At 41.0% G+C, this 25103-nt stretch overlaps 1 protein-coding gene across 1 annotated transcript in view; it reads left to right on the forward strand.

The window, feature by feature from the left end:
• The window catches only part of BLTP1 (bridge-like lipid transfer protein family member 1), a 245540-nt gene that overhangs the window by 99805 nt on the left and 120632 nt on the right, over positions 1 to 25103 (forward strand). Inside the window, exons 23-32 of the mRNA XM_084626089.1 lie at positions 3980 to 4156; positions 5419 to 5547; positions 9923 to 10042; positions 13548 to 13828; positions 16814 to 17064; positions 17617 to 17875; positions 18328 to 19171; positions 21974 to 22044; positions 23249 to 23422; positions 23762 to 23882. Of these exons, the coding sequence (XP_084482215.1) occupies positions 3980 to 4156; positions 5419 to 5547; positions 9923 to 10042; positions 13548 to 13828; positions 16814 to 17064; positions 17617 to 17875; positions 18328 to 19171; positions 21974 to 22044; positions 23249 to 23422; positions 23762 to 23882 (2427 nt within the window). The remainder of the gene's footprint in view (positions 1 to 3979; positions 4157 to 5418; positions 5548 to 9922; positions 10043 to 13547; positions 13829 to 16813; positions 17065 to 17616; positions 17876 to 18327; positions 19172 to 21973; positions 22045 to 23248; positions 23423 to 23761; positions 23883 to 25103) is intronic.

Consider the following 25103-nt stretch of genomic DNA (forward strand, 5'->3'; position numbering starts at 1 on the left):
GATGCCCTGCAGAATTTACAAATCCAGATTAGGGCCCTGCAGGTACAAAACACTAATTTTCAGAGTCAAGCCCTGCCTCAGGTCCATGGAAACTGAAGATTTGTTTACTAAGCAAGTTCAATCAGGACTACGGAAAGTTCCCTGGCTTTCTGAACCAATGTTGGCTCCCGTTCCTATATGCCTACAAACCTACCCCATGGACTGGTCCAGGTTGGGGCTCATCACCAGTTGCTGGCCAGTAGGTGCTGGCCTGAGCCCTTCTATTGCTGGAGAAATCTAGCCCCCCTCTGTGCCAACTTGAGAATTTTGCATGAGCCCTTGCAGCTTGGACATAGTCCAACCCCATCTCTCCGATGTAGAAAAAGATCAACACCAGGCATTGGGTCTGTTCCTCTACTGTGGAGGTCCAGAACACTTTGCCTTGAATTGTCCAGCATAGGGTTGATCTGCTTGTTGGTCAAGAAAACGCCAGGGGTCTGGGCAGGGCTTGAACTTCACCCCTCGCTCCCGTTCACAGCACCTATTTGTCTTCAGGTAGCTTGATGGCATCTAATCAGCACCCAACACACTTTAGGCTCCTGTTCTGTCTACAACATCCCCGACGATAGAGGTCAGTCTGGAAGCACTGGTGGACTCTGGTATCTCCAGTAATTTTATAGACATAGAATTTTCCCTAAAACATAGGATCCTGGCACAATGTAAGGTCATCTCTGATCTAATAGAAGCCATCAGTGGTTCTCTCCTATCCTCAGGCCCAGTTTCACAAGAAGCCTTATCTTGGAGGTCACTGCCCTTCAGCGTCATTGAGAGTCCCTCCCCCAGTTTGGTTTGGTTCAGTCCATTCCCCACACTTGCTGGTCATTCTCTGCATCATGTGGCTTGTTGTTCATGATCCTCACATCCTTTCGGGTTCAAGCAAAGTCAATTTTAATTTCTTGTGCTGCCAGCAGTCCGCTTCCCTGCTGGCAAGTTCGAGGTTCAAGCTTCTCCCTAGTGCAACTCCAAGCAAGTCCACTCCCCTCCCCCAGAAGAATTTGAAACAGGGGCACTCAGCTGAAGGGGTCCCTACTGACCCCAACAGCCTCCCTGGCAGCCTTGGGGATACCAGCGAAATACCAGGACTTCAGACATTTTTGAAGAGAAGAAAGCTGATGTCCTGCTCCTGCATTGGCAGCATGATTGTTCTATAGACCTCCAGCCCCGAAGATGAGGTACTCAGAAACTATCTCCAAGAGAACCATAAGTGCCATAAAACAGGTTCTACTGGGTGGTGGCTTATGTGGAATTATTATAAGTGAACTCTGAGTATGATAATAAGGGAACGCAATCATCCTGGTGATAATTTAAAAAGCAGTGGAGATATTGCTCCAAGATCTATCTGGTTAACCCATTCCATCTGCCCGTTGGTCAGAGAGTGATAAGCCAATGAGATAAAGGATTCCATGCCAAGGAGCTTGAAGAATGGACACCAAAAATGGGAAATAAATTGTGGACTTGGATCCGATATATCAGTAGGCAAACCCATGATATCTGAAAACATTGTCCAAGAAGAGACTAGCTGTTGAGCAGTTGGGTGGCATAGGAAGGAATGAAAAGCACTATCTTGAAGAAGATCAACCACAACCAGTATAATTATTCAGCCATGACAGTGTGATATGAAGTCCAGTAACACAGCAGACTAGGGTTTTGGCAGAATGGGTGAGGACTGGAAGACTCTGAATGGACTGGAGTGTGCAAACTTGGTCCAGGAGTGCTCAAGTCCTACAATGGCAGGAAAATGATTAAGTAAGATATACCCAGATAATCCTAGTTTGTTTGAGAAGGTCATGCAAGACCGTATCAAAAGCCTTACTAAAGTCAAGATATACCACATCTTCTGCTTCTCTCCTATCCACAAGGCTTGTTATGTGAAAGAAAGCTATTAGGTTGGTTTGATGGGATTTATTCTTGACAAAGCCATGCTGACTATTACTTCTAGGTGTTCACAAATTGATTGCTTAATTATTTGCTCCGTTATCTTGCAGGGTACTGAAGTTAAGATGACTGGTCTGTAATTCCTTGGGTTGTCTTTATTTCCCTTTTTATAGATTGGCACTCTGTTTGCCATTTCCGGTCCTCTGTAATCTCTAGTCTTCCATGGTTTTTTGAAGATAATCACTAATGGCTCAGATATCTCCTTGGTCAGCTCCTTGAGTATTCTAGGATGTATTTCATTAGGCCCTGGTGACTTGAAGACATCTAATATGTCTAAGTGATTTTTAACTTGATCTTTCCCTATTTTAGCCTCTGATCCTACCTCATTTTCATTGGCATTCACTATGATAGATGTCCAATCGCTACTAACTTTTTTGATGAAAACTGAAACAAAAAAGACATTTAGCACTTCTGCCACTTCCACATTTTCTGTTATTGTCCCCCCCCCCTCACCCCCAATTGAGTAATGGGTCTACCTTGTCCTTGGTCTTCCTCTTGCTTCTAATGTATTTGTAGAATGTTTTTTTGGTTACCTTTGTCTCTAGCTAGTTTAATCGTGTTTTGTGCCTTGGGCCTTTCTAATTTTGTTCCTATATGTGTTGTTTGTTTCACACACTAATAACAATAATGATGCTTTAAGGTAACTGGGGTACACTGCATCTTTGGGTGTAGAGGATCTGGGATTTCTGTGGATAACGAGAGTCAGGGGCTGGAAATCACAGGGGACTGCTTCAAAGGGACTCAGACTGGGATGCATCTATTGCAGTGGTTCTCAACCTATTTATCATTGTAGGCTGCATCCAATACTACCTATATAGCCCTGAGGATGTCACATGCGCCGCATCTCTGTCTTGACTGGCTGCAGGTTGAAAACCACTAATCTATTGTTAACCTGCAAGGCAAAGACAGGGCTGGCATAGCTCAGAGGAGAGTGCTTGAGTGGCTGAAAGGCTAGCGGTGTCAGGGATCTGACACCCAGCTAGGCATAGGGAAGACTTTGCTCACTCTGGAGGTGGGGTAACAGGGTGACTGACAGTCCTGGGTGTCCCAAAAGCCATTACACCTAACTAGCTGAAAATTGAACAGAGTGCCTTAATTGGCATCAGAGCCGTAGTGTCAACATCAGCTTCAGCTTGGGAGTGTTCTGACTTTCCCTGTGTTTGGCTGTAACATAAATATATCAGTTGGCACTGAGATTGATAATGCCCTGTCATTTGGGGGGCTGATACTTAAACAAGACCATTGCTTTCCCAAAATATCATATAAAGCCTATAGGGAATTGTTGTTTTGAAGTGGTTTAATCAATCTGATGATTACATCAATTATATTTTATTTTCACCCACTTTATTCTAATTTGGTTTTATTTATATGTATTTTAAGGTTTTGCTTAGTTATTTAATTCAGTAAGTAAGATATATAATTTTGGAAACCGGCGTGGCTTCGAGGTTTTTTTTTTCCCTGGTGCAGAACCTGAGAAGTCCCCGGCGTAAATAAAGAAGGCAACTGGCCCACCTAGCGGTGATCCATACAACTGCTGTATAGTCCTCTTGTAACTGGTGCCCAAACAGGAACCACTGCTGCTTTTTGAGGGAAAGTCAACTTATGTATTATCCATTAACCACATATATATTAACCCACCATAAGCAACGTGGATTCCAACACTTTGGGTGGTCTGGGGTGGAGAATGTGAGCCAGTTAACATAAAGGATAACCGATTTCCCAAAACGAATCTACACTCACACTTGTTTTGTCTTTTATTTATCTCTTTAAGATTTGCATATTATCGTATGGCCCATTGCACGTGACATGACTCTTCCTTATTTTACTTCCAGATGTTAGCTGAAGTTCTATTTTATTATTTTTTATTTTTCATTGTGTGGAGAACAGTGGGATTTTATAGGTCAGGATTAATGTCAGAAAAGTATCTTTTGATAATTAAAAAATACAAAGCCCTGTGTAGTCATTCTTTGAGAATAGTTGTCTGTAATTGACTTCTCCTCAACAGCGACCCTCTGTGGATGAACTACTTAGAGAGGGCCATATCAGCCTGTCAGGTCTGCAGCTACGAGCTCATGCTATGTTTTCAGCAGAAGGTCTGCCTGTGGGAAGTGATACTTTAGAATATGCATGGCTGATCGATGTGCAGGCTGGCTGCCTTACAGCTAAGGTTACAGCACCACAGGTATGTTCTAGAAATGCTAGGTAACATACTTAGTACAAGGCTTTAGCTGTGTATACACATTCCTTTGTTGCAAAGCCAGTGTAATGTGGCCTTTTTTGAAGGGACCCAGTGTACATAGGCTCAGTCCAGCTGAGATTCATTTGTGGCTAAAGTAACTTGAAATTAAAGGATTTGGAAATTCAGTTTGAAACTCCAAAATGGGGAGAGAGAATCTCCATGTAAAATCTAGAATTGAACTATGGTCCAGGGGTGTGTGTGAAGGCAGAAAGACAACTGAGCGTACAGACGAGCACTGCTTGAAATTTCAAGTGTAGGAGCCATCTGTCTTAATGTCCTGAAATTGTCCTGATTTGTACGGAATATTCTTGCAAGTAAATATTGTTACTTATATTAAAAGGATATCCATAACCATAATATTTAAATGCACTTTAGATGGCATGCAACATTTCCCTGCAAATAGGAGCATGTATATTGTTACTTTGTGTAGCACTGAACAAGCATTAATGACAGGAGACAGAAAAAGGTGGCAAGTAGACGAATTGCCAGGGAATTGCAGTTTATGAAAATCTTATTTTAAAAAAAAGGGGGGGGTTACATTTTACATCATGCTGTGAAAGAGGCCAGGTTCACACTAAATCTCATGATAATAAATTTCAGAGATGTGGGTCCTCTGCCTCTACTTCCAAACTGTCTGGGGTAGACAGCTCAAGTGTCCCATTTTGATGAGTCGTTGTACAAGTGGCGGTTTGATATCACTGAAACCTAGGGTATTTGGAGTAGTATGTTAAAGTATATTAGGGAACCCTTAGTGTGCCACCAGCAGCACCTATATGGGTTAATTAATGCACAACATCTTAGAGAACTTTAAAAACCACATCTCTGCTGAGTGCGTTACCCCATGATGTAGACAAGCCCCAGGTAAATTTTGAAAAATGAGCATTCAATTACATAAAAACAAAGATCTCTCCCTAAAGAGGGTTAATTGCTTTAGAAGTGGCTAAAATAGATTGGTTTCAAATAGATGAGTTTTGATTTTTGAGTACACTTTGCCACTCATGAAAGAACAATTGCAGAAACTTACAAACTATGTCAAATCAGAAAAATTACAATAGTGGCTAATTGCAAGTAGATTATCTAGCAGCAGGAATAAAGCTCCTCATGGTTTCTTTCGTTCTCAAGCTTTGCTAATGTTCTTTCTCTGATCTCTGATAATTTATTTTGAATACTTACTGTATTGTGATCCTGTTGCTATTTGCTTACAGCTAGCATGTCTGCTGGAATGGGGACAGATGTTTGTGTTTCATGTAATGTGTCGAGAGTTTGAACTGGAAAGGCCAAAATCTGTAATAATGTGTCAGCATGGAATTGATCGTCGATTTTGTGAATCCAAGGTAAAGCTTCATCAATTTCGAGCCTACAAGTTGGTATATTTGCAGTAGTATATTGCAATAGTATTTGAATATAAAGTATCCAAAAGTAGAACAAAGCTATACATGTGGTTTGGAGCATGCAGATATTTTAGTTAGCCATAATTTGGTAAAGGAAATAATTATGCTTCTTTGAGTGACAATCCACATGGAATCTCTTCTAGGTGCACACACACCCCAGGTGCATAAAATCAGATTATTTTGGCAGCAGTGTCTGTTGTGGCCATTTCTGCACCCTGGATGTCCTCACTCATCTCCACTCCATGGCTTAAAGGGTGAGGCGGGATCAACAGTCTCTCAATTTCTTCTTACCGGCCACGACAGCAAGATAGAACATGTTTAGTGTCCCCCTAATTCTCTGTGCACGGTGTAGTAAGTAGTTAATTGTGTTGCCTGTTGGCAACACACACAAACATACAAATTCCTTATTTTACTCAGGTTCCTGTTTTCAGGCTATTACACCCAGGCTATTAATCTCTGCCCCCTTGTAGAGGGACTCCAGCAAAATGGCAGAAGCGACATCTCTTGGGTTTAAATCTTGCCCCTAGTGTGACGCTTCAGTGACAACTGATGAGCACTCTAGGTACCTGTGTTTTCTAGGAGAGTGCATAGGTACCATATGTCACTCCTGCTCTAAGTTGACTCAAAAACTAGAAAAGACCATCTAAAATTGTTCCTCCTGGAGTACTCCTGTGCATGCCTCCTTGGACTCCAAAGAGAAGAATGCATTTAGATTTTAGTCTTCTAGTCTGTTCTTCTCTTCATGAGTGCTTCCGTGAATAGAGATTTTACCTTGAGATTTCTGGTTATATTGACCAAGAGGCCTCAGTCATTTGTCTCTATTCTGGCTTTGAACTCTGATAGGGTAGGAAGGAGCTGCTCCAGAGTACAGCAAAATCACAGGTCACCCTCTTTGGTGATTCAAGGCACAAGTCTCCGAAATCTGAGCCCTCTTGCATTCAACAAAGAGAGACAGTGGCCTAAGAAGGGCCCCTCTGGTACCTTGGTACTAATTAAAAGAATGTTGATGGTACCCACTAAATATGTGAACAGCAATCTTTCAGTACTGAACTTTCAGCCCTCAGTGCCTTGGTACCTGGCACTTCTGTACAGGCAACCTTGGAATCATGTTTCTTGGTGCCCAGTGCATCAGTACCTAGTGTGGTGGGAATCAGGTCATGTATGGTACTTGAATGATTTATCTCTGGGCCCAGTTTTGGAATCTCCTTTCCTTGAGAGCTTGAGGGTGGTGATAACTAGGCCACCAGGTACTGAGCTGTCAGTACAGCGGTAGAGGCACCTCTGTTACCAACTTCACCCTCTACCCAGTTAGGGAGGACACAACAGATCCAGGGCATTCCTGACAGAATGGCCACTCCTTTTCTTAACTCCATCAGGGCATAGTAGTTATTCCTCTTGTACACATTCTCCTTGGGTAGTGCAGTGGGCATCAGGAAGAGACTCCGTAGAGGATGTGTAAAGGACAACAGAAAATTTCCTAGGTCACATAGGAAACATTCTTCCTAGTTCTCTCCTGATTTTATCCCCCCACCCCATATCCTTATCTGCCATGGCTCTGCTGGGAGGTGCAGCTGTGTTCAACTGACATCAAACTCACTCCAAAACATCCCTAAGGGCATGCCTCAGACTTCTGACCTCATACACCTCTGTGATGGAGTTTGTCAGACTTTGTTTACACGTCCTGCAAAGGTGTTTGAAATTCGTGTATCCACTCAGCAGACATCCGGTGGACATGTTGGTTCTGATCCCACATGAAGTCCTTTCCTCATTAAGCTGGTGGAAAGACCCAAGTTCAGGTGTTCAAAGGAGTAGTTTTTTTTCTGCACCTCTCCCAAGACAGTGGTGATGAATGCCTGTACCCAGGGAGGAGGGGCTGTTCTAAATCAACTTTAAACTCTGGGCCCCTCAGGAAGCTCATCCTGAAACTCTGAGCCGTCCACCTGGCATGCAATGCATTCCTACCACGACTCCAGATATCCCGTATTCAGGTGCTGGCAGACCACACCACAGTTATGCCTTATGTCAGACAAGGGGGAGTAAGATAGTCTCCACTCTGTCAGGAGGACATGGTACTCTGGAGTTGGTGTATTCTGAATCAGATTACACTAGTGGCTCTGCACCTTCCCAGCCTTCAGAGCACCTTGGCAGATCAACTCGATGGGCAGCTCTCAGACAACTGAGAGTGGTCTGGTCTGTCAAAGACTCAGTCCTGCAGAACATCTTTTGCAAGTTGGGATTCCTTGAAATAGGCCTGATTGCCACAGACCTCAACAAGAAGTCTCTGAAGTCTCTGAAGAGTGAGTTTGAGCCTAGGCTTGATAACAGATGCTTTTCTCATTCCTGGGTCATTGGGACTTATCTGTCATTGTGCTGATCCCCAGGAATATTAGGGGTTCTGAGAAAACTGAGGCAAACATAGGACTGATGATTGAACAGCAGTTCTGGTATTCAGATCTGATGATCCTCTCATCACGCTATCAGCCCGGCCCAACATATTCTCGCATGGGTTAGATCCTACACCTGAATGGAGCTTTGGTACATCTGACTGCCAGCATGCTGGCTGGCTGACACGTCCACTGAAAGAAGTTTTGCAGCTGAGATTCACACGATTCTGCAAAGCAGGAAAGCCTGACTTAAAAAGCTAAATGGAAGAGATTTTCTATTTGGGCATTTCAGCACCAGCTGTCTCCCCTGACATCACCCATTTTAGCAGTATTAGACTATTTGCTAGCTCTGAAACAGCTCCCTAGGGGTCCATGTAGCAGCAGTATCTGTACATCTCCTCCTCTCCAGAGCCACACAGTATTCTCCCACCCTACAGTGGATAAATTTCTTAAAGGCCTTATTCATATTTTACCCCCATTTCAGTAACCCCCTCCCTTTTGGGACCTCAACTTAGTAATAAGCAGAGTTGATGGGTCCCTCTTTTAACCCCTTTGTAATTTGTCTCCTTTATCACTTACCTATGAAGACTGCTTTTTTAGTGGGCATTATGTCAGCTCAAAGGGTAGAGGAGATGCAGGCCTGCATGCTGAGTCCCCCTTATACAATGTTTTGTAAGGACAGGATAGCTCTCAGGCCTCATCCCAAGTTCCTTCCCAAAAGTGTTTCTATTTGAACCAGTTTTTTCAGGTCCCAGTTTCTTGCCTAAACCTCATTCAGACCCAGGGGAAGTTGAATACACTTGATGTATTAAGGCATTGACATATACCTTAAGAGGAAGAAAACATTCAGGAACACACCTAGACTGTTTGTAGCCTTTGCTGATAGGCTTAAGGGTCAGGCAATATCCTCTCAGAGATTATCTAAGAGGGTCTTTGAAAATATAAGGACATGTTATAAATTAGCCAGATTATATCCACCTAATCATATTAGAACTGATTCTGTTTGAAAAATGTCCCTATTTCTGAAACTTGTAGGGCACCGATGTGGAGCTCGGTCCACACCTTTAGAAGACACTACTCTTTTTGGTATAGGCTTCCACATCCCACGCACAGTTTGATAGGACTGGCCTGCAGTCATTGTTTAAATAGGACAACTGCTGCGTACTTCCAAGCAAACCAACAATTGGGTGTTACCAATAGTGGAATCCATGTGGACTGTCAATTGAATAAAGAATACTTACCCCACGGTAAGGACAGGAGGTCAGACTAGATGATCATGACGGTCCCTTCTGACTTTAAAGTCTGAGTCTAACTTGGAGATACGTTTCAGAGTAGCAGCCATGTTAGTCTGTATTCGCAAAAAGAAAAGGAGTACTTGTGGCACCTTAGAGACGAACCAATTTATTTGAGCATAAGCTTTCGTGAGCTACAGCTCACTTCATGGGATGCATCCGATGAAGTGAGCTGTAGCTCACGAAAGCTTATGCTCAAATGAATTTGTTAGTCTCTAAGGTGCCACTTGGAGATATGTTGTTCACATTGATTCCATAGTCTGCCCTCCTCTCCTGTCATTAAAGAGTCTTAAACTGGGATCCTGTATTGGTGAGGGAACTGATGGATGGATGGTCCCGCTCCACCATTTATGCCCTCAGCTGAAATGGGTACAAGGACATCTAAGGTGCAGGCAGGGCCCTTGGACACTGCTGATCAAAAGAATCCAATCTCATGTGCACGGGGTACATTTGCACCAAGAGTGGAATCCCATGCGGACAACACATCTCAAAGAATCACTTACTGTAGGGCAAATAATCCATTCTTTTTGGTCTAATTTGTTCTCTGTTTAGTGAGAAATTGAAGTATGATAAGGAAAAACTTGTTAATGTGAAATTAAAACTCTAACAAAATTGAGTGCTTTGTTTAAATATCTCCTCCAGATGAACTGTGTTCCTGGGCCATGTCCAGCATCTGACGATTTAAAGTACACTATGACACGCCTTGCAGTAGATGGAGCAGATCTGTATATTGTAGAGCATGGCTGTGCCACCAACATAAAGGTGAAAATATTTTCGCCCCTCCTTTCTGTGATAATTACGATATTCTTTTTCTTTTTCTCTCTGCCAAATGAGAAAGCACTTCCTATATTTTACACAGACTAAATAACTGAATTTATTGTCTGGAATGTTTGTTCTGCAGTAGTACTTATTTTGAAAATTAGAAGATTAAAAATATATTTAAGAATTTGGTATTTCATGAAAAAAATAGTCGTTGGAGGCTTGAACATTTTAACCTGCCTAAGTCCCAGTTTCAAAAGTGACTTTTTAGGCTCCGAAGTCTCTTAGGCAATTTTGAAAGTTTTACCATAAGTCCATTTACAGTGTCCCATAATAAATTTGTGCTAGAGCTGGCAACACAATGCAGACTTCTAATGTAATAGACCGTAGGTCAAATTTTCAAAAGTATGTTAGTCCTATTTTCAGTATTTTTTCCAATCTTCCCTCTTCCGCAAAATATGTGAAGAATAAAAATATTTCAGTCTTAAAAATTGAAAAGTGTGATTTTGAAAGTTGGTATCATAGATTTTTGGAGTAGCCATATTCTGAAGGAAATTTATTTTTATTTTCTCAGTTTGAGAGTTTGAAAATTGGGTTTTGAACATGTACAGTAAGTGTTATAACTAATCTTGTTAAGCTGAGCATCTAAGGAAAGATTGGTGAGCATCTGCAGCTGAATTAGCTTTGCACTGGCCTGATTAGATGGCTAGGCCTGGATCTGATGCAGAAGTTAGGTGCTTACAGGATACAAAGCAAGGACTTCAGCCAATGTTGTTTTGTGGAGGAGAGGGGCTCCCTCCTGTGCATTTCTGCAGAACTGCTAGACTTATGCCTAGTCAGAGAAATAGTGTATGATTATGTAAAGACTGTATTGTAATACATAGTGGTGGCAGAGTTGAGGTTCTGCATCTGAGCACTCAGTGTGTCAGTTCTTGAGGTGTCCCGGCCTCCAATATGAGAGAGAGACTTGCTTGTGCTTAACTGAGGGTCAGCTCCATGATGCCTCCAGTCTGTTAACCCAAAGGAGATTGTTTAGGTGGCTCTGTCGGCCCTTATTTGGCCTTGCAGGTTAAACATGGGTGTACCTGAGTCCATTGAAACATTCCCTTGTCCAGCCCCTTCTGTGCACGCTGAACACTCACAGAAATACCAGGTCTGCTGCCTGCAAGGAGACAGTGTACACATCAGCTTACTCAATTCAATTCAGGATCAGCACTTAATACATATGAGATAAACTTATTATTGTTTTCACTATAAATATATAGCATCAAAGATGCAGATTTAAGAGATGGTAAGTAAGGATAATAGGAACAGGTCACATATAACACAAAAGTATAACATGCTTTCTAGGGATTAAATTTAATTTACAAGTTAACCTTCTGTCTAAGTCATTTATCTCCCCCCAAATGTGCTCTGCAGCATTTCAGCAAGGGCTGGTTGTGATCCTGTTTTCATGAATGTAGTCGCACTGCCCAAATATTTTCCTAGGTGTAAGATAAAGAGGTGTGTTTTTTCCTTCTCCTTATGTTCCTCGAAATTCATTCTCCCTCCTAGAGATAGGACAGCCCCATGAGGTTTATTCCCCAGTGCCCTGTCTCTCTGCTGACATTCCTCTGTTGATTTCATATGTAAATAGGGCTTCTGTTATGTTGGCTCCCAATGCTCAATTTACATGTGAACCAAGAGACAGGCGAACATATATCCTTTGTCTGGCAGAAACCCGTTTGTCAACCCTGCCTTGATACAGACTTTAGAAACATATTTTCATTATACATACACAACATCTTACATAATATCTGTCCATACATTTCACAACAATATTAATGACCAGCATGATCCTGGCTTTCATTTAAGGTGTTACATGACACGCTCTTTGGTAAACCAAATGTAAGTACCAGGACCAGGATATTCCTGCAACCAGTTGGCATTAAAGGGTGTAGCTTGATTCTTTTTAATGGTTAATAATTATATTGATTGCCAATTGATACTAATTTAATGAGCTGGGGGGATATAGGGTCCTTGTCCCAGAATCAGGCTCCACAGAATTAAAACTGACTCAAAAACTAACAAGTTCAATATCTTGTAGAGAACCCTGGAGTATATGGCAAAACATTCATACTGAGGGCAAAGCAAAGTCTTAGCCGCTTTTATTAAAACAATTAGTGATGACAAGAAAGATCCAAACCATATAAACAATTAGCAGTCAAATAGTATTAGGGATATCTCCAGTGTCATCACTGCATGTGCTCATATACTTACATAAAATGGTCCGACAGCTACCCTAAAGTATGTAAGGGTCATAGGCCTACTTTGTCTTAAGCAAGTTAGCATAAATAATGTCTTACAGGATACAGGCCTGTAGGTTCCTTGTGTTAGTGCTAAGTAAAATAAAAGGCTGAGCTACCTCTATGGGCTACAGAGGTTTTAGGGTTGGACTCAACTATGCAAGTTTGTTGCTCTATCCACAAAGTTTTGTCATCAATTAGTGTATAAGTGCTTCATAAAGTAAAATACTGTTGTATTCAAAATAGATATCTAATAACCATTCTTTCTGAAGGCTATATAATAGCAAAATGAGGATTTTCATACTCAGCTTGTACTCAAATTGCTATTCTAAACACAGTTTGCAAATTCCTTGATTTTTAGGTCAGCATTTCTCAGACTGGGGGTACTAATCCAAAGGGGGTTAGCAAGCCTCTTGTAGGAGGGATCACGGTATTGCCACCCTTACTTCTGCATAGCCTTCGGTACTGGATGGTCGGAAAGCGGCAGCTGCTGGCTGGGAGCCCAGCTCTGAAGGCAGCGCCGCTGCCAGCAGCTATGCAGAAGTAAGGTGGCAATACCATACCATGCTACACCAGCAACTGCCACTCTCCAGATGCCCAACTCTGAAGGCAGCGCCACCACCAGCAGCAGCGCAGAAGTAATGCTGACATGGTATGGAAGGGGTCATCACTTCTGGGGGGAGGTTGTCACAGCCTGAAATATTTCAAAAGATATCCAAGCAAAAAAAAGTTTGAGAACCGCTGTTTTAGGTTATACTTAGGAAATTCATAACACCTCTACCTTAGAATCATAGAATATCGGGGTTGGCAGGGGCCTCAGGAGATCATCTAGTCCAACCCCCTGCTCAAAGCAGGACCAATCCCCAATTTTTGCACCAGATCCCTAAATGGCCCCCTCAAGGATTGACCTCACAACCCTGGGTTTAGCAGGCCAATGCTCTCAGACATGAATCATAACATTCATTAGAAGGGTACATTTTATCATCTTTTTACAAATGGAACCTGAGGTAGAGAGATTTAGTGATCTGTCCAAGGCCACAAAGGATATTGATTTCACGTGTGTGGCTAAATGTAGTTCCTGACCAATAGATCAGCCTTGCTTTAAATAATATACTGAGTTGTATCTTTCTGGGACTGCATTATGGGGTCCTGCAATTTTTAAATGACGCTTTTGTAGTTTAATCTGAATAGTTAAAGATATTCTTTTTTAATAATATTTTCAGATGGGTGCTGTACGTGTTGCAAACTGTAACCTCCACAACCAGTTTGTTGGAGAGGGTATAAGTGCTGCTATCCAAGACTTTCAGATGAGACAGTACATTGAGCAGGTGAATACCTGCAGAGTTGGTCTTCAACCTGCAATACTGCGGAGGGCGTACTGGCTGGAAGCTGGGTCTGTCAATTTGGGACTCATCACTGCTGATATTGCTTTAGCTGTGGATCATCATTCTAAACATGAAGTACAGAGACATTTCTTAGAAACACATGATAGCAGAATTAAGAGGTAAGTGAAATTATTGGAGGAGGTGAAGTCACCATATTTCATATCTTTTTAGTTGATACATTTATTTATTCATGAGGGTGTATTTTTAAGTGCTGACTCTTGTACATTTGCTTAAAAATTAGATTGTACTCACTTTATAAGTAGGTAGGTTGCTGAGAACTACCTATGTATGTAAAGTGCTCAGAGGAGATTAAGGATTTGGTTGCCAACTTCGTGGATAACAGAGAATTGAATGATTTTTATATTTGTAGAGCTCAAAATAAAGAGAAGTAAATCAGTTTTTAATCGTTGGCCTAAGCTACAAAGATAGGATTGTATACTGCCTTCAGTCCACACTGGATCTCCCACTGATAACAGCATAGATTTCTGCAAAAAAAATGTAAAATATGGCCTTGAGGAAATAACTAAACTTTCTTTTAGTAATCTGCCATAAAGCATCAATGAGTGAGAGGGGGAAAATGATGCAAACAAATCACTTTTATTACCATTGCTATTTTTGCCCTTTGTTTAGCCATTTTTGTTTTCAGTTATAGACCTACTTTATACAGTTACTTTTAAAAAATCTGTTTCTCGAAGTATCACAACTAAGCTTTCGAGTTCACATTTTGTTTGGATGAATGAGAGCAACTGACAAATCCTGTGAACTTGTTTCACATTATCAAAGACCATGCTACATTCAGCCGTATTTTTGAACGTTTTCATAACACTAAGGGCTACACATTTATTTTTTTTAAAATGAATGCATAGATTGTGGAGAATCTGAACCAGTTCTGAAGGTTATCTAGATACAATCAGCAATCCAAGTATTTAATATCACTAATTCAGAGAATTGGAGAAAAATGCATTCTGAAACTAGAAACGTGGCAAAATCGGCTGAATTGAGTAATAATGAAATTCATTAAGGACCAATCAAAAACTGTTTGTGTAAAAACAAACTGCTATATGTTTGTAAAAACAAATCAGGATAACTCATTAGGAGGTGATTAAAAAAATTAATTTGTGGTGATCATGAGTATAAATGGAAAAACAATCAACAGTGCAATGAGGTTGCTAAAGAAGCTGGGGCAGATCTTCAGCTGATGTAAATCATCATAGCTCCATTGACTTCAGTGGAGCTATGACATTTTACATCAGTTGAGGATCTGCCCTGCGAATGCCATATTTGACTAAAGGTGTAAATCTAAATACAAAGGTAATTAATTTTCTCTTGTCTGAACTGGTTATGCCTTAACTAGGCTGCATTGTTCAGTGTTGGGTACCACGTTTCAGAGAAGACATACAAATTAGAGTTCAGTGACAAGTGAAAGATAAACTTTGACTAAAATCTGCTATTTGAGGAAAGACTCAGAGTTGAGTGTATTTAGTCTGAAGAAAAGTCCTTGAGAAGAGACAGAACTTTATACTGTATAAAGAGAATATATTTTCTCCTTAGGCATATAGGACTGAGCAAGAAATTATGGAAATATACTGCAGTAGGGGAAAATTTAGGATAACATTAAGGAAAAGCTGAAACTGGAAAAATTGTTGGAATTGCCATCAGTTAAGATTATGAAATCTAGAATATCTAGAAATTAATTTTAGGAATCAATCCTGCAGTGAAGAGACTGGGACTAGTTAAACATATCCTTATGTGACAATGGAAATGACATCATCTACAAGTGATATAAAAATACAGCTTCCAAAATGGCCTCAGGGGTCCAAGTTGACAAAGAATGGCATCAAAACTCACCTTCCTTATAGCAGTCTTCCAGACACACTTTTCTTATGACGTATACTGGTAGATACTTCTGAAATAGTGCATACACTTTGGACATGGCTACACTTGGACATGTAGAGCGCTGGGAGTTAAACCAGCCTTCGGAGACTGTATCAGGGAAAATGCTGCTGTGTGTTCGCACTGTCAGATTCAAGCGCACTGGCATGGCCACATTAGCAGCTCTTGCAACACCACAGAGAGCAGTTCATTGTGGTAGCTATCACAGCATTCAAGTGGCTGCAACGTGCTTTTCAAATGGGAGGGGGGTGGAGTGTGACAGGGAGTGTGTTGTGTGTATGTGGGGGGAGAGAGAGTTGGTTTTTGGGGTGCTAAGAGTGTGTCAGCATGCTGTCTTGTAAGTTCAGACCGCAGCCGACCACACTTCCCCCACCCCTCCCTCTGTCTCACTCACTCACAGCCAGCAGCATTCCACAGTAATGGTTGCTTTGTACCAGAGCAGATAAGCATGCCAGCTCTCAGAAACGGAGCTTTGAAAGGGGATATCTGCATTCCTACAGCCGAGTTCAAAATAATGACAAGAGTGGCCACTTAACTTCAGGGGATTATGGGATGTTTCCGGAGGCCGATCACAGCGCAGTAATGCAACACCGCGTTCACACTGATGCCCAGGCATTTCAGCTGGGGCACAGCAAGCTCTATGCTTCTCGTGGAGGTGGATTACCAGGAGTGCTCCAGCTGCAGAGTCCAGGTGCTCTAAGTGCCTTGCTAGTGTGGACGGGTCGGGAGTTAGCGCACCTGGGGTTGCTTTAATGTGCTCTAACTTGCAAGTGTAGCCAATCTCTTTGCAAAACCATGAACTGTTTACACTAAGACCTCTCCTTCCTAATTTGTGGAAGTGTTTCTGATCTTTGGAAAGATGATCAGAACATATATTGGAAACTAAACTGGATGGTATTTAGTGTTTCTGTAGATGTGTGCAATTTATGTATCTGCATTGTATTTGTAAAGGGCTTGATTCAATTGTATAAACGAATCCATAAAATGGGGGTTGGTATGTGAAAAAGAGAGAGTGAGCTGTAGCTCACGAAAGCTTATGCTCAAATAAATTGGTTAGTCTCTAAGGTGCCACTAGTACTCCTTTTCTTTTTGCAAATACAGACTAACACGGCTGCTACTCTGAAACCGGTTTCACAATGTGAGTTTAAATGTACCTAAATCTCAGTGCACTAATGCTTCTTGTATTTATTTTTTTGTTTTCCTTTGCAAAGGTTGTGGTTTTTGTGGCCAGACGATAATGTGAAGAACAAGAGAAGCAAGAACAAGTGTGGCTGTCTTGGTGGCTGCCGATTCTTTGGTGGCACAGTAACAGGACTAGACTTCTTCAAGCTTGAAGAGATGACGCCTTCAAGCAGCTCTGCCTTTTCAAGTACAAGTGCAGAATCTGATATGTTTTATGGACAGTCTTTATTGCAACCAGGAGAATGGATTATTACCAAGGAGATTCCCAAAATTATAGATAGTAAGAATAAAATGTGTACTACTTAGTGTGCAGTTTTGTCCCACTTACTGAGAAGTGTAGATTCTTAAGTGTACAATGTACTTTCTAAAGTCTTAAAGTCTGATTCTGGTAAATGAACAATAAGTTATTACTAAATACTGTGTATGTAATTCTACTACAGGTTGCACAATAGAATGTGGTCTGATAAACCTGTGACAGTGGAGAGTATGTACTAAAACACAATGGGTGCTAATCCATCCAATCTGTTGAGGGGGGGTCTACAGTTGCTTTCTTGTTCATATTCAGTCTGAGGACTTTACATCGACTTGTAGTTAATTGTCTAAATTGGGCGTCAATCAATGGGGGCGTCTAGTGTTTTGCCTTTTAACACTTCTAGTTGTCTTTATCCATTTTTGTCAGTGCAATATGTATGTGTGTAGATATATGTGTATGGATGTATTTGAATGTTACTTTTTTTTAAGGGTGGGGGGAGAGGAAACCATTATAGTTCTTAATTCTTGGTGCCACAAAATGTTCACATTTGTAATTGATTTCTGTCTCTTCTGTACTTAGGTAAGACAAATGGTGTAAAAAGAAAAGATTGGGATAGCAGGTCTGTGGGTATAGAAATAGAGAGAAAGGCCCAGCACCTGTGTCTGCAAGTACCATTGCGATCCCATAGCTCCTCATCATCTTCAGAGGAAAACAGCAGTTCCAGTGCTGCACTTCCCTTGCTTGCAGGTGAGAAGGAAAGCCCTTCTTCTGCTACTGAAGATCACATGGGACAAAAGGAGTTAGTGTCTGGTGCAAAAAGAGAGGATGGTCATGGAAGGTTAGTACTCTGTCCAAGGTAAAAATTTATTTGTACTCTTAAGGATTAATAAGGCTGAGTAAACCAATTCAAACACAACTGATGATTTATAACAGTATTCCTGAAATTAATTTGCTACTTGGAATACAAAAGTTGACTCATTAATATCCAAAATGCAACATGCATGACAATAGCATTTGCCTAGACAAGCCTCATTTGTGCTTCGATCAGTTTGAAGATGGCCTCAGTTACTATAAGACCTTAATATGGTTTAGTATCCATGCTCTGTATTGTGAAAATAATTTCGTATATGAATAGATATTTTCTTTGACAATTATAATTTCCTCCTTTGTGTTGATGAAAAGTGCATAAACTGTTTCTTTAAATGTGCATTAATAATTGTCAAGATTGTGCAGTGTAAGATTTGGACGATATTAAATGAAAAAAACAATTGTTTTTTTTTCTATTTCTAGTACTCCAGCAGAAGTTTCAGAAAGCAGTCCTGTGTCTCCTAACAACCAGGAAAGGTCTGTAGGACAGTCTCCCCTCAGGTCTCCTTTGAAACGGCAAGCATCAGTGTGTTCTACCCGACTTGGGAGCACCAAGAGTCTTACCGCAGCATTCTATGGTGACAAGCAGCCTGTTCCAGTTGGTGTTCAGTTCAGTAGTGATGTCTCTCGCAGTGATGAGAATGTCTTGGACTCTCCAAAGCAGAGGAGAAGCTTTGGTTCTTTTCCATACACACCATCTGCAGATTCAAATTCATTTCACCAGTATCGCTCAATGGACTCTAGCATGTCAATGGCTGATAGTGAAGCCTATTTTTCAGCAGCTGAAGAGTTTGAGCCAATAAGCAGTGATGAAGGTCCAGGAACCTATCCAGGGAGAAAAAGGAGAAAAAAGCAAGCCCAGCAAATTGAATATAGTAGAGGGTCAATCTATCACAGTGTAGAAGGACCTCTAACTAGTACAGTCCATGGAGAAGCCAGTCAAGATCCAAAGACTTTGCCAATCAAGACTCATGCTTCACAGGCTTCATTTGTTTCAGCAGTGGGAGGAGAGGATGAGCTTGTTGAGCACATGTATATCATGGAAGCTGAGAAGACTGTAGAAAGTGATCAAATAACTTCCCAACAGCCTATAATGACCTGTTACCAAAGTTACCTTACCCAGTTTCAGGTGGTCAACTGGTCAGTAAAGCATCCAACAAACAAAAGAACCTCAAAATCTTCCTTACATCGGCCTTTAGATCTTGATACCCCAACTAGTGAGGAAAGCGCCTCGTCTTTGGAGCATCTTTCTGTTCCAACTTTTAAGGTATGGGGAAAAAAGTGAAGAAGGAAACAAAGTGGACTAGAAAGGTTGGAATGTGCTGTGTTAAAGAATTCCTATTAACTAGGTCAAAGGAAACTTAAAACTGTTTGCTGTTGGTTACTAAGAGTTGTGATCTCTGATATTAAATCCTTAGGATCTAGAAACAGGAAGGGTTTGTGAGGTAGGGAGGAATAAGTTAGTGTTTTGTGACTGAAAAGTGTGTTTGAATTATTGAGAGCTTTATAAACTCTCATTACAGTACTCAGAAATGCTTTTGAATGACATCCATCAGGATGTCATTTGTAGTGCATTTTCTTACAAAATGTATTTACAGTATACTTGATTAACTCCTCCACAAAAGCTTAACACTTCAGTTAGTTGTGGTTAACCATACTGTCATATAGGCTGTGAACAGCTTTACATCAACGTAAAGTTGGGAATCAGCAGATTTAGACAACAAGGTGCTGAGGTTTTGCTTTATTTCCTATTTAAATTACTCCTGGGGGAATTCTGCACCAAAAAGTTAAAAAATTCTGCACAAAATAACACAATATAGTCACACTAGTTTCAATTATTTTGGTAAGACCAAGTATGTCTGTAACAATACAGACCAAAATAAAAAGGAAATGTTTTTTGACAAATAGATTCCTTACTAGGCATATTAATATAGAACGTTGAGAAATTCATTTAAACTACAATACTGAAACATATTTCCCACACCCGTCAGAAGCAGTGCAAAAGCTTGGGGTGTCAGGGGCAATGGGGGAGCTGAGGGAGAGGAAAGGAGCTTGGGGATGAACCTGGAGGGTTGTTGGGTGTGGGTGGGAGAAGTAAGGAATAGTTTCTTTTGTGGGGGCGGGGGAGGGATTGTTAGGGTGTTGGGGATTTTCCCCCATGCAGACCTTGGGTGACCCCGAGCCTCTCCCATTCAGTCATGCACATCTGCCCTTGTCCCCATATGTCCCTGCACCCGCTGTCCCCATGTAGCCCTGGAACCCCCTCCTATTCAGCTCTTGGCTCAGTGCTATCATCCCATTTCCTCCTGAGCCCGTGCCCTAGGCTGTCCCTCCCCCCAACCCTTCTGAAACCCAGTCTGTGACCCCGCCCCTCCCAGCAGCCCCGTGTGTCCCTCTCTCCCTCCTAACCTGGCTTCATGGGCAGGTTGCTGTAATTAATACAGTTGGCTGCTAGCTGTTGTTGCTGGTCAGCTGTCTGCTCTGGCAACAGAACAGCCAGCTGACCAGCATCTGGTGGGTGAAAGGTGGAACTATAGCAGTTCCTGGGCAGAATGTATTTTCTGGGGGGGGGAAAATTCTGCACTAGACATGAATTGTGTGTGCGCGCAGTGGTGCAGAATTCCCTCAGGAGTATTGTGTGTGAAGGTATATGTTTGAAGGAGCTACTAAAAATCTAAATAAGACATTTGAATGGTATGTTAATATATGAAAACTTAGGATCCATGAGGCCAAAAAATTTGTGTTGGGCGCAGAGAAATGGTTAAAAGAAAATTTTAAAAAATTAAAATATAAATAAGGGTTGAGATGATTTTGTCCTCTCACTATGGTTGTACCTAAGATTTCTTTCTAGTTTGAGGTAATCTGTGTCAGCTTCAGGGTCAGCATCCTTTCAGCAGTTGCTTCTGCATAGTTTGTAAAATTTGCTTTTTTTTGTAAATGCTTGATCAGGAACCCTGAGAACATCTGACAAAAATAAACCCAGAGTAAATGTCTTGAAACTTGAGAATCATACCGAAAACTTGCATAGATTTTAAAACTTCAATTTAGTGAACAGTGTGATCATTGTATTTCATATACAAATCTAAAAACATACATTTATTTAGTTTATTCTTAGGTGCATCATTAGCAGTCTTCAAGTCTGTGGGTCTTCCAGAAGCAGTCTTTGTAACACAGTGTCAGAGTGTCTTGTGAGCAATGAAGTCCAATCAAAACTGAATATACCAATATAAAGTACAGCAACACTAGAGTAATTTTTACCAAGAAAAAGTATTTATTTCATCTTAAATGCCGCATAAAGTGTTGGAATTACCTATCAGTAAAACAAAGATTCTAGACTAGTACAGTTAAGTGAAGACTCAGAAAAGTACACCTCCCCTCCCCCCGTGCTCTGAATTAGTTTATTATGCTTGTTTGCGTATTAAGATTCAACACAGGAAAGCAAATATCTCCCTCACAATAAAATGTTTCTGGTTTGTTTTCTTTGTGCAACAGTATGAATGGGTGCAAGTTTTCCAGTGCTTTCTGATTTCAGGATAACCTAGCCTCCTTCCCCTCTTTTTAATTAGATGCCGGTATGAAACTGAATATCAGCAGTTGTACAAATGTGAACTTATGCCTCCATTGGGTTACTCCCTTTGAACGCCATACTGTATTAAATTTGCAATTTTCATATAATATGAAAAATAATTAAAATGATTTAATAGAAATTTAAGTAATGAACAAAATTAAAGCTAATTTTAGATGTGCTTTTAGAGTCAAAGAAACACTGTGGATATTGTTAATCTTTCATACATTACTTTCCTTGAATAGTTGTGTAAAAATTTCAAATAATGTTTATTCATTATTGTATTAATTTTCATGTGAGAATTTCAGGATCTGATCTTTAAATGGTTATAAAAATATATCTTAATGATGGAATCCATGTACAGTATGTTAAAAAACCTAGATACATAGATGGAGTGTTGGGGGAAAACACAGTAATGGGAATCTTCTCTTGAAGTTATAGTATTCAAGGAATATATTAGTCATTTATAAACTCAAAGTAGTAATTGTTTTTTTACTGTTTTAGATTGTTAAACAGGGTCTCACAGCTAATGCTTTGCTGGACAGAGGCATGCAGCTTACAGGATCAACATCCAAGTGAGTAAAAGATTGCATTTTAGCAGACATCCCCAAACTGTGGGGTGCTCTCCCCTGGGGGGTGCAGAGGAAAATTTTGGGGGTAGAGGTGCTGCTGCGGCCTAACCCAGCCCCCACAGGGGGTGGGGAGGGAGCACCAACCAGCTGCACCCCTGCTGCCAGCCCTTAGCGTCTGGGGTCCCGAACCTGGGACCGTGGCTGCTGGCCTTGACCCAGGGCCGTGACTGCTGGCCACGGCCGAGACTCTGCTCCCGCCCCAGCCTTGGCCCCCTTACCTCGTCCATATCCCTCCCCTCCTGGAGCCGCAGCCCTGCTTGGGGGAAGCAGGGGGGCATGGACAGGAGTAAGGGGGGGTGCAAGGTAAAAAGTTTGGGGACCACTGCATTATAGTGACGGTATGGCTTTAAATGAGAGGTGACTGAGTTTGTGTAATACTTTAACTGTTGCAGCTCTTGCTAGCCTTATTAAAATCAGGCTGGTGTCAGCAGCATTTTTGTTAGATATCTATTTTAGAATGACATATCATGTCTTATTAAAAGGCTTTTCTATGTTGCTCTTCACCAGAATATATGAGCACCTCACAAACATTAAAGGATTTCCCTTGTGTAGGGAAATATTATCCCCATTTTCCATATTGTAAACTGTGACTTTCCAAGGTACCATAGGAAGCCTGTGGCAGAAAAAGTAGAATTTGGCTATTGTGACTAAAACATTACACTGGGACTCTCAAGACCATCCTTTCTGCAACATGTTATAAAAATTCCATTAATGTTGAGAATTGCCATGACAAATATTCTTTTAACACTGACTTAACTAATGTTAACATCAGTAATACTGGTGAAAAAGAATTTCAGCAAACCGAGAGGCCAGTTTTGCAATCTTTGAATTAGGGAATGCTTACTTGCATGCATAGTTCTAACATACGTAAATAGGTACTTCTCACATTTGAGGTTCCTATACATAGCCTATTAAATATGTAGTCTGTTGTGCTTACTCTGGAAAGTATCTGTGTCTTGAAGACCCTCCTCATTCCGAGATAATCTTCTGATGAAATAAATAGAAGATTTTTTTATCTAACCGAAGGCTCTGATTCTTTTGGAATAGCTGTCGTACCAAACTATAGGTTTAGAAAATATATTAACTATACATTTTATAATGCCTATTTTGAAAATCTAAGTAATTAGTTTCTATTTGACTTGTTTAGTACACCCTATACTCCTTTGGAAAAGAAAACAATGGATAATACAGATGATGAAACAATAACAGAAGAATGGACCCTGGATCATCCGGTCTCCCAGACTAGAACAACAGCAATAGTGGAAGTAAAAGGAACTGTAGATGTTGTTCTCACTCCTCTGGTAGCAGAAGCTTTAGACAGGTATTTTATTTTCATTTACTTTAAGATAAATGTTTAAAATTGCTAGATACTAGAAGATCAATTGCTAAAATCAAAACTTTTTGGATAGACTAGTTGTATATCGGCTTTGGAAGAAGAGCTGATTTTATATAATGCATGGAATAGCAGCTGATGTCCTGCCCTTATTCCCCCCCCCCCCCCCCCAAAAAAAAAAGGCCAATTTATATAATTTCACATGTCTAACAGGAGAGCTAGGAAAAAATGTTATATTGTAGTGACCTGTGATCTGCTCTGATCCTTGTTGGAAATTAATTGGGAATTAATCTTTCTTTTGTGATTTTTTTTTTTTTCCTCCTGTAGGTATATAGAAGCAATGGTACATTGTGCTAGCACTCAACACCCAGCAGCAATTGTGGATGATCTACATTATAAGGTCCTCAGAGAAGCTGTACAGAACAGCAAAACAACCTTTTCAGAGAATGTAAGGGTACTACAAAACTGCAGGAGGTTTTGTGGGAGCAGAAGCATGTATATTTTTATTAGATTGAGTGATGAAACAGAACAAATAATATTATAAATGTCTTTATTTCAGATTAAATTTTTATCTCATCCTATAGTTAAGGATGCATGCACATTTGTTATAACCAAATGTTCTCCTTCAAGTGATTGAGTACATACATATTCCACTTCAGGTGTCTGCATGCCCGGTGCATTTGAGTCAAAGATTTTTAGCTAGCAGTGTCCATTGTGGAGGGGCATGCACCCTGCATGTGCTTGTGCTGCCATTAATGGCATAAAGGACAGAGTCATCCCTCTCTTACTTCCTCCTCAGCACCTGTGGCTATGAGTTGGCGCTCTGGTGTCGCCTAGAGCTCTCATGGTCTTTTATTTGTTTAATATGTAGTTCATAGTGTTAGTTTGCTGTTGTGTAAATAGATAATAAGTTTAGTGTTTACTTTTTTTTGCTTCCTGAGTAGGGAGTTTCTGTTGTTTTTTGGAGATGAACTACAGTGCAACTTTAAACTGTAAAAAAAAATGGTCTTCCTTTTGTTGTGACCCTTAGTAGTGATCATACACGTTACCTGATACATTGAGGCAAAGGGCACCTAATGGGCAGGTGTAGGTCTTTCTGGGATGCAGAAATCTCATGAGATACTCCTGAGTAAGATGACCAGATGTCCCGATATTAGGGGCTTTGTCTTTATATAGGCAATCTATTACCCCCTTCCTCCATCTTAATTTTTCACACTTGCTATCTGGTCACCCTACTCCTGAGGAGTACCTCATGGAAAAATTTAGCCTTGGATCCAGGCCAATCTGGAGCTGAATGGACAAAGAACTCATCATCCCTTAGTGCTCTGGCTGGTCCTTTGGCCACATCCTGTCCCTCAAGAGACAAAAACTTGTGAAAGCACACAGGGAGTAAAAGCATCACTTGTCTTACCTGAGGTCAGCTTCCAGCTCTCAGGAGGAAGAGACTGAGTCAAGACCCAAAAAGGGCTCCTCGGGCTCTCACAAGAACTCTAGTCATAGGATTTTGGCTGATAAGGGCTCTCCTAAGTTCTCTGGTGTTGAGGTTAAAAGACATCAAGAGTGCCGCTCCCCACTACTGTCAAGTCTGGTGCCAATCTCATCAGTGCTGTCGAGATTGTACACTCCACTGCAACTCCAGTGCTGATGTCACCGGGGTGAATGGTATTGA

This window comes from Lepidochelys olivacea (genome assembly GCF_965140295.1).
Source record: "Lepidochelys olivacea isolate rLepOli2 genome assembly, chromosome: 4".
In the NCBI taxonomy this organism is placed as follows: domain Eukaryota; kingdom Metazoa; phylum Chordata; order Testudines; family Cheloniidae; genus Lepidochelys; species Lepidochelys olivacea.